The sequence below is a fragment of the Schistosoma mansoni genome, chromosome 7, assembly GCF_000237925.1.
Source record: "Schistosoma mansoni strain Puerto Rico chromosome 7, complete genome".
NCBI classification, from domain to species: Eukaryota; Metazoa; Platyhelminthes; class Trematoda; order Strigeidida; family Schistosomatidae; genus Schistosoma; species Schistosoma mansoni.
Window position 1 is genome coordinate 8,885,045 of NC_031501.1, and position 16,282 is coordinate 8,901,326.

At 36.1% G+C, this 16,282-nt stretch overlaps 1 protein-coding gene across 1 annotated transcript in view; it reads right to left on the reverse strand.

Annotated features, from left to right (window-relative positions):
* Smp_031680 (nAChR subunit (ShAR1-alpha-like)) overlaps positions 1–16,282 on the reverse strand; it is a 69,828-nt gene that overhangs the window by 32,263 nt on the left and 21,283 nt on the right. Inside the window, exons 2-3 of the mRNA XM_018798782.1 lie at positions 3,924–4,081; positions 739–783 (exon numbers count right to left, since the gene is read on the reverse strand). Of these exons, the coding sequence (XP_018653690.1) occupies positions 739–783; positions 3,924–4,081 (203 nt within the window). The remainder of the gene's footprint in view (positions 1–738; positions 784–3,923; positions 4,082–16,282) is intronic.

A 16,282-nucleotide genomic window follows, 5' to 3' on the forward strand; every position in this document is an offset into this window, starting at 1 on the left:
AGGTGGTCAACAGGACACCCTGGAACCCGGGTTTCGTGCTACTTGGCACTCGTCAGCAAGGTGTACCTGTAATCTTGAGGGAACTGGTGCTCTCTGACGTATTTGATCCCGTGTCACGTAGCTTCACAAAGAGAGACGTTACCACTGAGCTACTCGGGCCGCGATCGGCCTCCTGTGGAACTGGGATTTACACGCATGATATTGATCACCACCTAGTGATCAATCAATTGTGATTATATCTCAGTCCCACAGGAGGTCGATCGCGGCCCGAGTAGCTCAGTGGTAACGTCTCTCTTTGTGAAGCTAAGTGACACGGGATCAAATTCGTCAGAGAGCACCAGTTCCCTCAAGATTACAGGTACACCTTGCTGACGAGTGCCAAGTAGCACGAAACCCGGGTCCAGGGTGTCCTGTTGACCACCTCCAACCATCATCTTACTATAAAAACCCTATATTTTCTGTACATAAATGAACCTTTAGTGTGAAGCGTTTTCTTTCATATTTCGCGCTTTTGCTCTCGTGTTAATGTCGTTATGTGGTTTTAGTCTATGGGTAAACCGAATCTTGCATTCAGTTAGAAGACTTCACAGATTTGACAACAAGAGAATGTTGAGTCGGCCAATAAGTGTTAACTTATCTAATCCATGAACCAGGATCATTAGATATTATTGTACAAGTATAACAGAAGAAAGATTATATCAAAATATTCATATTGATTAGATGTAATATACTACTTACTAAATCCATCCATATGATTGTTGTCAACACTTGATTTTTTTCATCCTAAATAGAAAATTAAATTTACAAAAGAAATTATATTGATTATTATTAGAAGGGGTTTTTGTGGATATTATAGTAATTTTATATAGTTGAAATCATGAGTAAATTGAAGCTAGACCACCATGGAAAACTTGGAAGCACTGGACAGCCGTTTCGTCCTATTGTGGGACTTCTCAGCAGTCGTGACCAGTGGAGTTAATCCATGTCAGGTAGAGACAGGTATCTACCTCAGTACAATGGAAGTTGGTCGCGCAATTTCGTGGTTTGGTTGAAATTGGACATTAACACAGCTAGATGCCGGCTCAATGGTCTATCGGTTAAGTGCTCTGGCGCGAGACTGGTAGGTCCTGGGTTGAGATCCCGCGAGGAGGGATCGTGGACGCACACTGCTGAGGAATCCCACAATGGGACAGAATGTCCGTCCAGTGCTTCCAGGTTTTCCACGGTAATCTAGCTTCAATTGACTCATGATCTTAACTATATAAAAATACATTTTCATTAATAAATTTCACTCCTACACTAAATGAATCACTGAGTAATAATCCATGTCCATATAACTAGATACCATATCAATCAAATCAATCAATGAATGTCATTACTTCAGTAGTAATAAGACATCAGTCATAATCAGAATAGTTCGTTAGCAACATTATTAATCGAAGCGCTAATTGATACCAGACAAAGCTTATTAACCATTACCAACTAATAATTCAAAAACAAAACTTAAGTTTCTTTACAAATACTTTCAATCTCTTCACATTGAATTCCCCTCGCCCCCTCCCCCCTGAACCATCTTCCCAAACTTATCCCCCCCTTCTTTTTTTTATATCCCATTTCATATTCAATATTAATGGATGATTTTTAATTTAAGGTTAATAATTAAGTATCCTTGAAAAAAAAGATCATTGAAAACGATTCATCATTCATGGAAAAAAATTTTTTTCTCTTTAAGAAAAAAAAGAAAAAAGAAAAGTTTTTTTGGTTTTCTCTCTCTTTCTTTCTCTTTTTTTTCTTATTACTGATTTATATCAAGACAGAAGAAAAAAACGAGAGTATATGTGTGTATCACGTTGTAAAACTGAAACTATCAAGTATTCTTCAATGTTCAATTGGTTAGAAACCATTGACTTCAGGATGGGTTATTTTTTTACTTTTTTTTTCAAATAGAGATACTTGATTAAGTGTTTTATAAAGATCGTTGGATACTGGCCAGCTCAGTGATTTAGAGGTTATGGTGTTTGCCCGAGACACTGAAGGTCCTGAGTTTGTGTCTCTTTAATGAGAGATTGTGAATGAGTACTGCTGAGGAATCCTATACGAGGATGAAATGGTTGTCTAGTGTTTCTGGGTTTTTTAATGATGGTCTAATATTGGTTGAGTCATGATCTCAGTCAAAAAAACCTAAGAATCTACATAACTTTATACTGAGAGTTAATCAGTTTGAATGGATTAGTTTCAAACTTGAACCGCCTAGATCTTTAATTTGAAGTAGATCGGAAACAAATGAACGAATGTAATCTGTTCTAAGGCATATCAGCTTATGAGTTACATAGTTCATATTGTCTACGATAGAGAGTCTAGATTATTATTCTTTAAATTTTGTTTCTATTTAATTATTTTGAGTACCATTGATTTGTAATTAGCAGCCTTTGTATAAGTTACTTATTTACTTACGCCTGTTACCCCTCGTCGAGGAGTATAGACCGACCATCTGCATTCTCCATCCAACCCTGTCCGGAACAATCCTTTCCAGTTCTTTCCCGTTGCTATTCATCCTTTTCATATCTGCTCCTATTTCTCAGCTTAATGTGTTCTTTGCACTGTAGTACATCGTATGAGTTCTGGATAATGTTGACAATCTTCTCAGGAACTACATAGTGTCGAGGGAGTTTCCATAATGTTCTCCTGTCCACGCTGTCAAACGTCTTCTCATAGTCAATAAAGTTGACGTATAGTGATGAGTTCCACTCAACTAATTGTTCAACCATGATCCGTAGTGTCGCAATCTGGTCTGTGCATGACCGATCCTTCCTGAATACAGCCTGTTGATCCCCAAGTTCGGCGTCTACTGCGTCTTTCATCCGATTCAGCAGCACTCTGTTGAAAACATTTTCCGGTACTGATAACAAACTGATGCCTCTGTAATTCTCACATTTGCTCAGATCTCTTTTCTTTGGTATCTTGATGAAGTAACCTTCTTTCCAGTCTGTTGGTACTTGTTCCCCTTCCCAAATCTTCTTGAATAGAAGGTGAGGCATGTTTGCAGTTACTTCAATGTCTGACTTCAGTGCTTCAGCTGGTATATTGTCAGGTCCTGCCGCCTTCCCACTTTTGATTTGTCTGATGGCCATCTTCACTTCTTCGATCGTTGGTGGAGTGACATCTATAGGAAGGTCAGTGTGTGCTGCTTCGATGTCCGTTTGTATAAGTGATAAGCTTTAAATTGAAAGGATGCACATCTCAAATCTAATGGTGAATGTCATGGAAATCCCCGAAGACAACTTGAGAAGTTCTACAAGCTTAGTTCAGATAAAACACTGTAAGATCAAAATATGTGGAGACCTCATAACTTCTGTATGATTTGGAATCAAGTACTAGGTTAGACAGAAAAGACTCTAGGTTTATTCAGTATATAACACTTAAGTTTTAACTAGTTGTCTATCGAGATTAGAGCCTGATTCTCCATGAAAACCAATATCTTCAGTTTGATAAAACAGGCATATTCAATTTCCTTTTATATTATATCACATCCCTTCTAACATGACACGCTTGTCACGTGATATAAAACTGAAACCTTAGTATCGGTCACATCCGAAGTCTTTATGTTATAAAGTTAATCAAAACATTTCAAGACCTGGTCTATTTTCCGAGTTATATATATGTACCTTGATTTCACGAGCAAGTGGCTATCAGGACTCAGTAGAGTTTGAAGCAAATGATCCAAGCTTCGAGTCCCAGAGTGAATATCAACTCTAAGATTCAGGTACGTCCAGCTGACGAGTCCGAAATAGGACGAAACGTACATCCCGTCTTTCATTGCTATCCACTATCCATCTTTTCTTATAATATCAAATGAAAGTTTGCTCTTATGAATATCAATAAGTGAACATATTAAAGATTGAAATAAGTAGGTTTCAACTTACCACATCCATAACTTGATTTAAAAAGAATTTAACACTAACATTCAATGTTTCTGTATCATTTGCTGATGGACGTTCAATTGGATTATGGGCATCTGGCCGACTAGAATCGAATAAATATTTTAATAAACGTTTTTCATATAATCCACAATAGACAATATCTTTGAATAGAAGGATGATGATGATGATGAAGAGAAAGGAAAGAAGAAAAAGAAGAACTAAAATATACATATATATGAAGTATTAATGAAATAGAAATACTATATCTAACTTAACTCCGCCTTTAGCTCCCCCGGGGGTTACTGCCGGTCCCAAACCCGGGTAAAAAAGGAGGGTTGAGCATGGGGCTAGCGACCCCATCCCGGTAGAAAACCAACTCGCTAAAAAAAACGCTAAAAAGAAAAAAAACTATATCTAACTTCGTTATGAAATCTTGAAGTTATTGAAGATTCGCCAAGATCTATGAATATGAAGGCGGTCTAATTATAGAACACAGAGATCAGTCAATTAGGTTAAATACTCTTACATAAAGAAATTTGATAGGGCTATAATTTATGGACGACTTTTGAGTGATACCAAAGTGACTGAACTTGAGAGTGTCTTCTGACATACTAGGGCTAAATGAGGGTTACTAAGCAGTTTAAAGAATGAAGATTATGATTCATAATTAATGATTAGGGTTAGGAATTAGATTCATAATTTTTCATTACGAACTGATATCAACTAGAATGCTAAAACTCTATTTAGCCAAACGGATAAAGAATTTCGCGCCAAAATCTAAGACCTGTTATCGTAAATTTGATTGGTTCGTCCATAAAGTGTAGTTTCGCTAGAACTTCCTTTTAAACCCTCATCTCATCAAAGTAGTTTGGATTGTATTTTAGTTAATATTTTATGATTGAAATTCAATCAATCTTGATTGGTAATTGTTCAGGTACATCCAACTAACGAGTCCTAAATAAGACGAAACATCTATTACTTACTACAGTTCATTCTTTCACAGAGTTATTCATGGATTGAAGTTCAGATATAAAAAGAGATCAAGGATTTATATTTAGATCGTAGAATTAAGTTAATTGAAATGATCCAAATATGCCATGTTAGTCATATATGATTGATGACATTATGACTCACTGAATCAATTGATTTGTTTTATATAGTTAAGATCATCAGTCAATTGAAGCTAGACCAGTGGAGCTAATCCATGTCAGGTAGAGACAGATAGCTTTGGCGCGAAACTGGTAGGTCTTGGGTTCGATCATGGATGCGCACTGATGAGGAGCCCCCAATAGGACGAAACGGCCATCCAGTGCTTCCAGGTTTTCTATGGCGGTCTAGCTTCAATTGACTCATGATCTTAACTATATAAAATTACTAAAATCTCCACAAAAACCCCCTTCTGATAATTGATTTGTTGCTGTTCTAAATTTTGGAATCTTTTGTAAGGAGTACTGATAACCAGTTGTGATATGTAAGTAAATATTATTGAAAGCTTTAGATCAATAAACTATTAGGTATGGATCATTTTCCTAACTTGATTCAATTACTGATCTATCATTCTTAGCTAACTGATTCACGTTCAGCTTGATTTATTATATAGATAATCTTTTTCTCCTGAAACTTCAAGTAGATAGTTATCTTATTCAACGAATGGATGAAAGGTTGAGCATGATCATTAGTCGATCGATGTTACACATTAATACTGTTGGATCCCGGACAGCTCAGTGGTCTATAAGTTAAGTGTTTACCCGTGAGTCCGAAGGTTTTGGATTTGAGTCCCTTTGGTGCGAGATCGTGCATGTGCACTGCTGGTGAGTCCTATACTAGGATGAATTGGCCGTCCAGTGCTTCCAGGTTTCCCAAGCTAGTCTAACTTACATCGATTTATGAACTTAGATGCGAAAATGCTATAATCTCCACAAATCCCCATACTGATACAAATAACAGTTTCCATTACGACCTGACTTCAGTTCAAAAACTATTGTAATCGTAAAAGTACTAGACAGCTCTTCAACCTTAGTATGCAAACATCTAGTAGTACACACCCATCAATGATCAACGCCAGGACCTTAGTGCTTCTTGATTTTGCAACAAACACAAAAACACAAACGTTGTAAGTTGTCTATCATAGATTAAATTCCTTTTTTTATAAGCTACCTCGATGACAGACGGCCACCCATCACAAACATATCTTTAAAGAAATCAATATTTCTTCATTATGAAAGGAACATGACCAAAGTGTTTTATTCAACAAAATGTTGTAATAAATATCTGATTATGATGTAAATTACTAAAAATGTAGTTTTACAAATGTACCAAAAAGCCTCAGAACAAGCCTCTTTGCAAGATTATTGTCTTGGAATTGTCAAACATGTCCTGATTACAGGACATCAAGTCAACACTTTGTAATCTTTCAAGATGATTAGTAAGCAGCCAAACTTCAGTCTTCTGAAGTTTGCTGAGACTGTTGCTAACATGCGTCAAAAACGTGACTTAAGTGTTCCTTGCCTTGGTGGCAAGTATTCCTTCGTTGCTACTTAAACTCTTTCGTACATTCATTACATCATTGAGTTTTTATTTCAACTATCTTCCAGATTAGTAATCGTATTTTATTAACTGAGCTTTACTCATTTTATTCTTATCTGTGTTTACTTATTATGTAATCAGTTGTTTCTGGCTATTCGAACTTTTGAGTAATGTCAAAATGACTGACCTTGAGAGTATCTTCCTACTTACTAGAGCCAAATGAGGGTTTTAAAGCAGTTTGAAGAATAAGGATTATGATCCATCTTCAACGATTAGGGTTAGAAATTACATTAACGGTTTTTCATTACGAACTTACCTCAGCTATAATATAGCAACTATCTTACACCCAATTTTGATTATGCTTAATTTTGTTGAAGCCCTTTTATTAACACTTACTTAATAATCAGAAGGGGTTTTGTGGAGATTTCAGTATTTTCATAGTTGAAATCATGAGTCAATTGAAGCTAGACTACCATGGAAAACCTGGAAGCACTGGACGGTCGTTTCGTCCTATTATGGGACTACTCAGCAGTGCGCATCCACGATCCCGCACTCGCGAGATTCGAACCTAGGACCTATCAGTCTCGCGTCAGAGCAATTAACCGATAGACTCATGATTTCAACTATGAAAATACTGAAATCTCCACAAAACACCTTCTCATCTATAATCATATGCTCACTAGTGACTGACTTCAAGGGATGTTTTCTTGAGTTCTAGTGGGAAGCAGTGACCAGTGGAGTTCAACCATGTCTGTTGTAGAGATATCAACTCACTGAAGACCATTGGTGTACGGTTGCTCAAACATCGTGGATTGGTTGAAGTCAGACATTAACACCGTTTGATGCCTGCTCAGTGGCCTATCGGTTAAGTGCTCCGGCTCGAGACTAGTAGGTCCTGTGTTAGATTCTCGTGAGTGCGAGATCGTGAATGCACACTGCTGAGGAGTCTCAGAATAGGACGAAACGACCGTCCAGTGCTTCCAGATTTTCCATGGTGGTCTAGCTTCAATGAACTCATGATTTCAACTATGAAAATAATTCTGCTTGGTTCATCCATAACTTATAGTCTCATTTAATTCTCTTATAATAAGTAACACGTTTTCTGTTATATAACTTACATCTAACATTCAATGGAACAACAACAACAACAAACAAACAAAAAGAAAAAACAAAAAAAAGAAACAAACAACAAGAAGAACAAACAAAAAGAAAAAACAAAAAAGAGAAGTAAACTTTTCAAACAAAGTAAAGATGAATTGAATTATGATAGTAATTGAATTATGCTAATCTAAATAAATAATTTCTACTTGACAACAAAAGCGCAACTCTATATGTTTATTACCAAAAAAAAAGTAATTATCAATCTAATTATTGAGTTAATTAACTAATCCATTTGATAATTAAATAAATATGATTAGAAGGTGAGAGGTGGAGGGGGTCTGTAGAGATTGTAGTAAGTTATTAGTTGAATTCATGAGTTCATTGAAACTAGATCACTATGGAAAATCTGAAAAGATTGGATGGTTGTTTCGTCTTAGTATGAGACTCTTCAACAATGTACATCCATGATTCAATCTATTTATATTAGCAATTGATATGGTCACTTGAAAATCTTGGTTCAATGATAAGTTATTTAGAATCAAGTAAATTACTGTTAAGGCTATATCAAGGCAATACCCATAGTATGCACATATGGCCAATAAGAGACTGATCAGTTGCAGTCCTAAACATCAATGCGAAGATTCAAACAAACAATACTAAGTGAATTCAAACTTCATCCTATTACACAAGCAAGTGGTTATCAGGACTCATTAGCTAAGTGGATAACGTGATGTCGTTTGAAGCGAACGCTACTGGGTTTGAGTTCCAGAGTGAACATGAACTCTGAGATTTGACAGGTACATCCATCTGACGAGTCGCAAATAGGACGAAACGCGCTTCAAACTGGATTCCACTGCTAGACACTATCCATCTTTGCTTAAAATTACCATTGTGTTTTAAAGGGGAATTAAAAAAGAAATAACCAATGTGAACCGAGGAAATGATCAAAACTAAACATGGACGCGACTAGTCGCTGGGTCGGTAGTTTCCCTCGCAAAGCGTGTATGATATGATTCCGAACCATAATGTAATCATTGGTGTGCACTGTTGAGGAGTTCCATACTAAAATGAAAGAAACCGTCAGTGTATTCTGGTTTTTAAATGGTTATCTTACTACGATCACTCCATGTTGAAAACTACGAGAAATATGTTGTTAGGCTGTTTCGAAAGTTTTGAGAAAATGCAGAAGGTTCTTTGTTTACATCGTATAGTGGAGATGATTACCTTGAAGGTGTTAAATGGTTGTTACAAAAAGAATGAAAGTGAATCACAAGACAACCTTGAATTCGTACTCCACGAAACAAAAGGAAAAAGTCGAAAACCAAAAGATACAATACACTCGAAATTAGAAAGAAAAATTTAAAGAATGAATAGAACTTAAGGACAACCTGAAAGTAGAGCCCACAACAGAGTAAATTGGAAATTGCTGGTCGATGCCTTCTATACTACGAGGTATATCAGGCGTAAGTAAGTATTTTCATAGTTGAAATCATTTGTCAACTGAAGCTAGACCATCATCGAAAACCTGGAAGAACTAGACGGCCGTTTCGTAGATGTGCATTGCTGAGGAGTCCCACAATAGGATGAAACAGCCATCCAGTGCTTCCAAGTTTTCCATGGTGGTCTAGCTTCAATTGACTGATGATTTCAACTATTCGAATGACTAAAATCTCCACCACCAACTCCCCCCCACTTTCTGAAAAATAAAAATGAATTTTCATAATATAACTAAATAAATCTAATTTAAGATAAACATATTTTATATTGAAAAATTAAATTTATCTTAATAATGAACTAATCTATTCAAAATGGTGGTGCGTTTAACTCAATTCGATATTTGTTTGGTTGGTTGGTCGGTTAGATGGATGGTTGGTTGTTTGATCAGTCAGTTGGTTGGATGGTTGGTTGCTCAGTTGGTTGTTCCCTTCTTTCTTTCTTTCTTTTCTCAATTAATTTTAATAAACAAAATATTAGAAAAAAAAGTTTTAATTTACGTATGAATTATTTCTATGTTTTCTTTCTTTTCTTTTTTTTCTTCTTCCTAAATTAGAGAATCATTGAATGAATGAATAAACTAAATCTTGTACGTTTATTATGAAGTGATATAGTCTTATCAGAATAGGGGGTTATGGATATTATGGTAATGTCGGCTTAATGGTCTAGTGGTTAAGTACTGGCGCGCGAAACTGATAGGTCCTGGGTTCGAATCTCGTGAGGTGGGATCGTGTATGCTCACTGCTGAGGAGTCCCGCGATGGGACAAAACGGCCATCCAGTGCTTCCAGGTTCTAGTTTCAATCGACTCATGATTTCAACTATATATAGTTTTTTATAGTTGAATTCATGAGTTGATTTAAGCTTGAATATCATTGAAAACCTGGAAGTATTGGACATCAGTTTTGTCCTAGTACAGGATTCCTCATTAGTGAACATTCACCAAAGGGAATGGAATCCACGAAGTTTGGTCTCGTAGGCGAACGCCAGGATTTGACGGTGTTAATGTCTAAATTCAACCATGGTGGTCTAGCTTTAATCGACTTATGAACTCAACTATTAAAAATTACTACAATATCCATAAAACGACCATTCTGATAATAATCATCATATGCTCACTAGTGACTGGCTTCATGAGGTATTTCCTGGAGTTCTAGTGAGAAGCCATGGCAGGTGGAGTTCAACAGCGTCTGTTGTAAAAGCAGTCACACACTGAAGATAGTAGTAGACGTTGGCGCAATATTGTGGATTGGTTGAATTTACATACTAGTGGATGCCGACTGGCTCAGTGGTTTAGAGGTTAGGCGTTCGCGTGCAAAACCGAAAGTCGTGAATTCGAGTCTCTTTGATGAGGGATCGTAGATGTTCACTATCGAGTAGTCCCATACTGAGACAAAACGGCCATTCAGTTCTTCCAGGTTTTACATGGTGGTCTAGCTTACATCGGCTCATGAACAAATAATAACAGTCATCAACTGAGTGCCAGTGACTTATTCTTGAATTTCTAATAAGAAACCATTACAAAGAGGTGTTCAGTCACGTAGAGTGTGAAATAATCATTTATGGCAATAAATAATGATCATGAAAGGTTATAAAAACGACTGCAGTTATAAAGTTGAACTGTTGGACGACAAATCATTAGTTTAAAGGTTAGGTACTCGTCGCAAATACCAAACATTAAACACCAAGGTCTAGATATACATGATATTGATTATTACTGTATGACTCTCTAAACTACTCTGACACTCGTTTTGACGTGTGATAAATCAGTTTAGGAAAAGAAAATGACGAGCCCACTTCTGGAACATTCTGAGAATATTCAAGAAACACCAATGGGTTGTAAAAAAATTTTGACTATTTTTTTAGGATTTAAGGAAGTATCATAGATATCATCACATCATCTAATCGATCTGGACTCTATTCAATGTATAGAAGAGTAATTTGAATCTAAGAGAAATTAGGTGTTGTATACTACCTATTCGTCGTCTATGCAAGATACTTCGGATCCAATGATCAGACACTATCAGCAACAAGTTACTATGGGAGACAACAAACCAGATTCCAGCGGAAGAAGAAATCAGGAAGAACCACTGGAAGTGGATAGGACACACATTGAGGAAAGCACCGGACTGCGTCACAAGACAAGCCCTCACATGGAATCCTGAAGGCCAAATGAGAAGAGGAAGACAAAAGAACACATTACGCCGAGAAATAGAGACAGACATGAGAAGAATAAACAGCAATTGGATAGAACTAGAAAGGAAGGCCCAGGACAGAGTGGGTTGGAGAATGCTGGTCGGCGGCCTATGCTCCATTGGGAGTAACAGGCGTTAGTAAGTAAGTAAGTAAGTATACTACGTGTTCACCAAACTGGATAACGAGGCAAGAGCTAGTTTGGAATCTTGAAGAGAAACGAAAAAAAAGGCAGACCAATGAATACAATGTGTCGAAAATCGGTAGCAGACATGAAAAGGATGAACAATAACTGCAAAGAACTAGAAAAAATTATCCAGGACAGGATTGGATGAAGAATGCCTGTGGGTAATCTACGCCCCCCTCGAAAAGGGTTGGCAGGCATAAGTAAGTAATTAAGTAATACTTCGCTTTATCTTAGTAGTATCGATATTTGATAAAAATCTCCATTAGGAAAAAAGAATTCAACTGACACAAAAACACATCAAATTTCCATTGATGATTCCGTGCTCATATATTACTAGGCAATTAATCGTCTGTAAAATGATTTAATCTATCAATCATAAACTCTTAATAGATTCCAGAAAAAGAATGAGAACTATTTTATATAAACAATGAATGGATCTAGATTTATAATTATAGTTCATTTATGTAAGTAAGGCAGGATCGTGGATGCACACAGCTGAGGAATTTCACAATGGGACGAAACGGTTGTCCAATGCTTCCACGTTTTTCATGATAGTCTAGCTTCAATGGTCTCATAATCTCAACTAATGAAATATATATTTGTTGACTATAATAATAAGGGGGGTGAGGGGGTGGAAAATCCCACTCACGTATATCTTCTTTCACATAACTACACAAACATAAGTAGAAATTTATTTGAATAATCCTATTTATGGATAGTAAACATGGTAATATGAACAGAAACTATTCTCTAAACACGAATATTGATTAATGGTGTATAGAAAATGAGACTGAGAAAAAATGAATTACTTAAGTAGTTTATAATTTTCTAACTTAAGAAAACAAGAATTATTCCCCATACGAATGAATTTCAAACTTAGAAAAAACTTCTATTCATGATAAGCGTATACAGACATTGCCAGGGAAGTCCTACGTACTGCATTGAGAGGACAAAAAGAGAATGTCCGACGCTTTACCCAGGTTGATGGACTCAAAGTGTTCACCTAAGAGAGTTGGAAAACCCTTATTCCAAACTGATGGTGCATATGGGATCCAGGTTCCTGACTGAACAAGTGGTATATGAACCAATCGTTGGTCACCGGTTACTATGGGACTACATCTCCTTACGTTGTTTAACTGCTTTATAGATCGGACTTTTACGTCGAAGGTTCCGGGTGTGGCTCACTAAGTAAAGCAGTGCTTCGGTATGACGCCCAGGCAGTATGCCAGTTCATATAGAAATCAAGCGACTTATGTGGCACATATTTATTCTCTTCCCCTTTGTACCACTATTTGTGTTCAAATATAATAAGTAAAATAAATAAGCAAAGATGGAAGGGGACCAGTAGTGGAATACATGAACCACGTTTCATCCTATTTGGGACTCATCAGTTCAATATACCTGTCACATCCTACAGTTGATGTTTACTGTGCGACTCGAACTCAGCACCGTTCACTTCAAATGTCATCACGTTATTCACTTAGCTATTAAAGCCTGATAGCCGATTTTTTGTGCAATTTATAACGTTTGTTAGAATCTTCTCATTGATATTTACGACTGCTATTGATCAACTAAGGGATGCAGGTACATCCAGCTGATGAGTCGTATTTAGGATGAAACGCACGTCCTGTATTTCACTATTATCCACCATTCATCTTTGTTTATAATAATTTCAGGATTGTTTTTCATTCATAGGAGAACTTAAATCAAAACTGTGTACATCATCAGACATAATAACAACAAATCAGAGATCTAAAATGATTGGATTGAAATCGGTTAAGTAGAAATAAAACTTTGAGTCCAATCCGTGTCAGGTAATGACATATATCTACCTTAGACAATGGATGAATAGTTGCATAAGATCATGGGTCAACTTAAGTCAAACATTCAAACCGCTAAGTGTTGACATACGAGCCCAAAAGGTCCTTGGTTCAAGTCCGTTTGATGCGGAATCATGAACGCTCACTGTTGAGTAGTCTCATATAATCTAATACAATTTTGTATTGATTCATCTTTAAGTCAATAGGGTTAAAGTTTATAGACGCTATTTTTAATTAAGTATAATATAAATTGATATTCATTTTTCATAATTTAATTAATTTGCCCTACCCCCCTCTCCCCCCAAAAAATAAGATAAATTCGTTTTTATAATAAATAAATATTGATTTATGAAAAATTAAGTTAATTATAGAGTTGAAAATGAAAAAACAAACAATCTCACCATATATAAGATTTATTAAATCAATATATAGAAACAGACATCAGTTTTAGATGCTTGGTGACAAACAAAAAACACCTTAGAAACAATGAATGAAATTATCAGCAATGATAGTTAGTGACTAGCAGTAAGATCCAACTTGACGCGGGTTTCGTCTTATTTGGGAATCGTCAGCTGGATGTACCTGTCAAATCTCAGAGTTCATGTTCACTCTGGAACTCAAACCCAGTAGCGTTCGCTTCAAACGACATCACGTTATCCACTTAGCTAATGAGTCCTGAAAACCACTTGCTTGTGTAATAGGATGAAGTTTGAATTCACTTAGTATTGTTTGTTTGAATCTTCCCATTGATGTTTAGGACTGCAACTGATCAGTCTCTTATTGACATATGTGTATACTATGCCTATTGCCTCGATATAGCCTTAATTCACAAGCATTATAAGCAAAGGTGGTTAGTGGCTGGCAGTGGAATCTAGGACGCGCTTTACGTCCTATTTAGGACTCGTCAGTTGAATGTGCCTGCATCTCAAATGCATATACATGAGTCAATAACAGAATGATCAATTGCAGTCCTAAAACTCAATGGAAAGATTCAAACAAACGATACCAAGTGAATTTAATGAATTCAATCTAAACCTTTTAGCTGGTATCTGATAGTGGGAATGTCTAACATCAACCTTCTTTTTTTATTCACTCAATTAAGTACATTATCATTGGTGTTCAATGGTAAGAGGTTTTGATCTTACAAACCTACTAATCTATAACCACATCAAAAAACAACAAACAAGATCTTATAGCTTAAAGTGAGTTCAAGATTTCATTATAAAAACAATCTCCTTAAATCTCCCCAAATCATCTGGTTAATTAAAATACAAGGAAATCCGAAGAAAAAATCTGGAGGTTAATAATTTTTTGATCGAGATCATGAATCGATCTAAGCTAGACCATCATCAAAAAATCTGAAAGCATTAGACAGTCATTTCATCCTAGTCTGAGATTCTTCAGCAGTGTACATCCACGACCCTACATCAAAACAACTCGAACCCAAGACCTTCGGTCTCGTACTCAAACGCTTAACCTCCAACCCACTGAGCTAGCCGGCATGTAGGATAATGCCCCACCTTTCATCAAAAACAAGATCTTTATAGCTTGAATCAAGTTCAATCTTTTTTTTAATCTTCCCAAAATCATGTAACTGATTAAAATACAAAAAAACAACAACAAAAACAAACAAACAAACAAGAGAACATCCAAAGGAAAACAAACACTTAACTATACTTGACAACTTTATTCAATCACTTGTTTATTACTTTCAATATTCAACAATTTCTTCACTTTAACAATGATCATTGATTATTGATTATTATTATTACTATTACTAATACTACTATTATTACTATAATTAGTACTATTATTATTACCATTACTATTATTACTATTATTATTATTATTATATTACTACTACACTTGAAAGTCATCGAATTGGCATGTGTTAGAACATTCATTCATTCGTTCGTTCCTTTTATTTACCCTTTAAACATCCTTGTTTAGTTTATTTAGTCAATAGATGAATTCACTAGGTGAATAAAGTAATTTCCTGACTTCCTTTTTTAAACTTATTTCTATTCATGTTCTCCTCTTAGTGATAATGATGATGATGATGTTTTCCGGTTAAAGTTCAATTAAAGAGAAACATAAACAAACAAACGAACAAAAATAATAAGCAAAGATAGATGGTGGTTGGCAGTAGAATCTAGTTTAATGTGTGTTTCGTCCTTATTTGAGACTCGTCAGATGGATGTACCTGACACATCTCAAGCTTGTTGATGTTCACTCTGAGACTCGAACCCAGTAACGTTCGCTTCAAACGCCATCACGTTATTTACATATCTACTAAGTTCTGATAGCTACCTAATCTATTGTAATCCTAAATAACAATGGGAAGATGTAAGTAAACAACACCAAGTGAAAAAAAGATCATATAATTTTTTAAGATTGGAAAGATTTCATAGAGATTGACTTCATTTATTGTTTATGTTTATTACAGATTAAATCTAAGTTAAAGTTAGTGAGTGATCTATTTTAGTGTAGACGTCTCGGCAATCATTTTAGTGACTTCCAAGGTAAAGATCCTTGATAGGATCATGGAAGTGGAATGTTGAAGAGTCCTATATGAAGACGAAACAATTGTTTAGTGATTTCTATTTCTTAATGGCTGCCTAATCAGGGTATTTTAGTGATTTAAACCATAAACTATATACTCTTATAGATGAGTATCTTGTAGAAGCTTAATATCTCTTATCTTCACACATCCATTATTCTACATTGTTGGGACGTACCGTATTAGGTAAGACAACTTTTGAGGTAAGATAGTGGTTGGAGGTGGTCAACAAGAAATCCTGGACCCAGGCTTCGTGCTACTTGGCACTCGTCAGCAAGGTGTACCTGTAATCTTGAAGGAACTGATGCTCCCTGACGGATTCGACCCCGTGCCACTCAGCTTCACAGTCAGAGATGTTACCACTGAGCTATTCGGGCCGCGACCGACCTCCTGTAGGACTGAGATGTAATCACAATTGATTGATCACTGGGTGGTGATCAATGTCATGCATGTCAAGTCCTTCCTAGTGCTGATCGAATGCT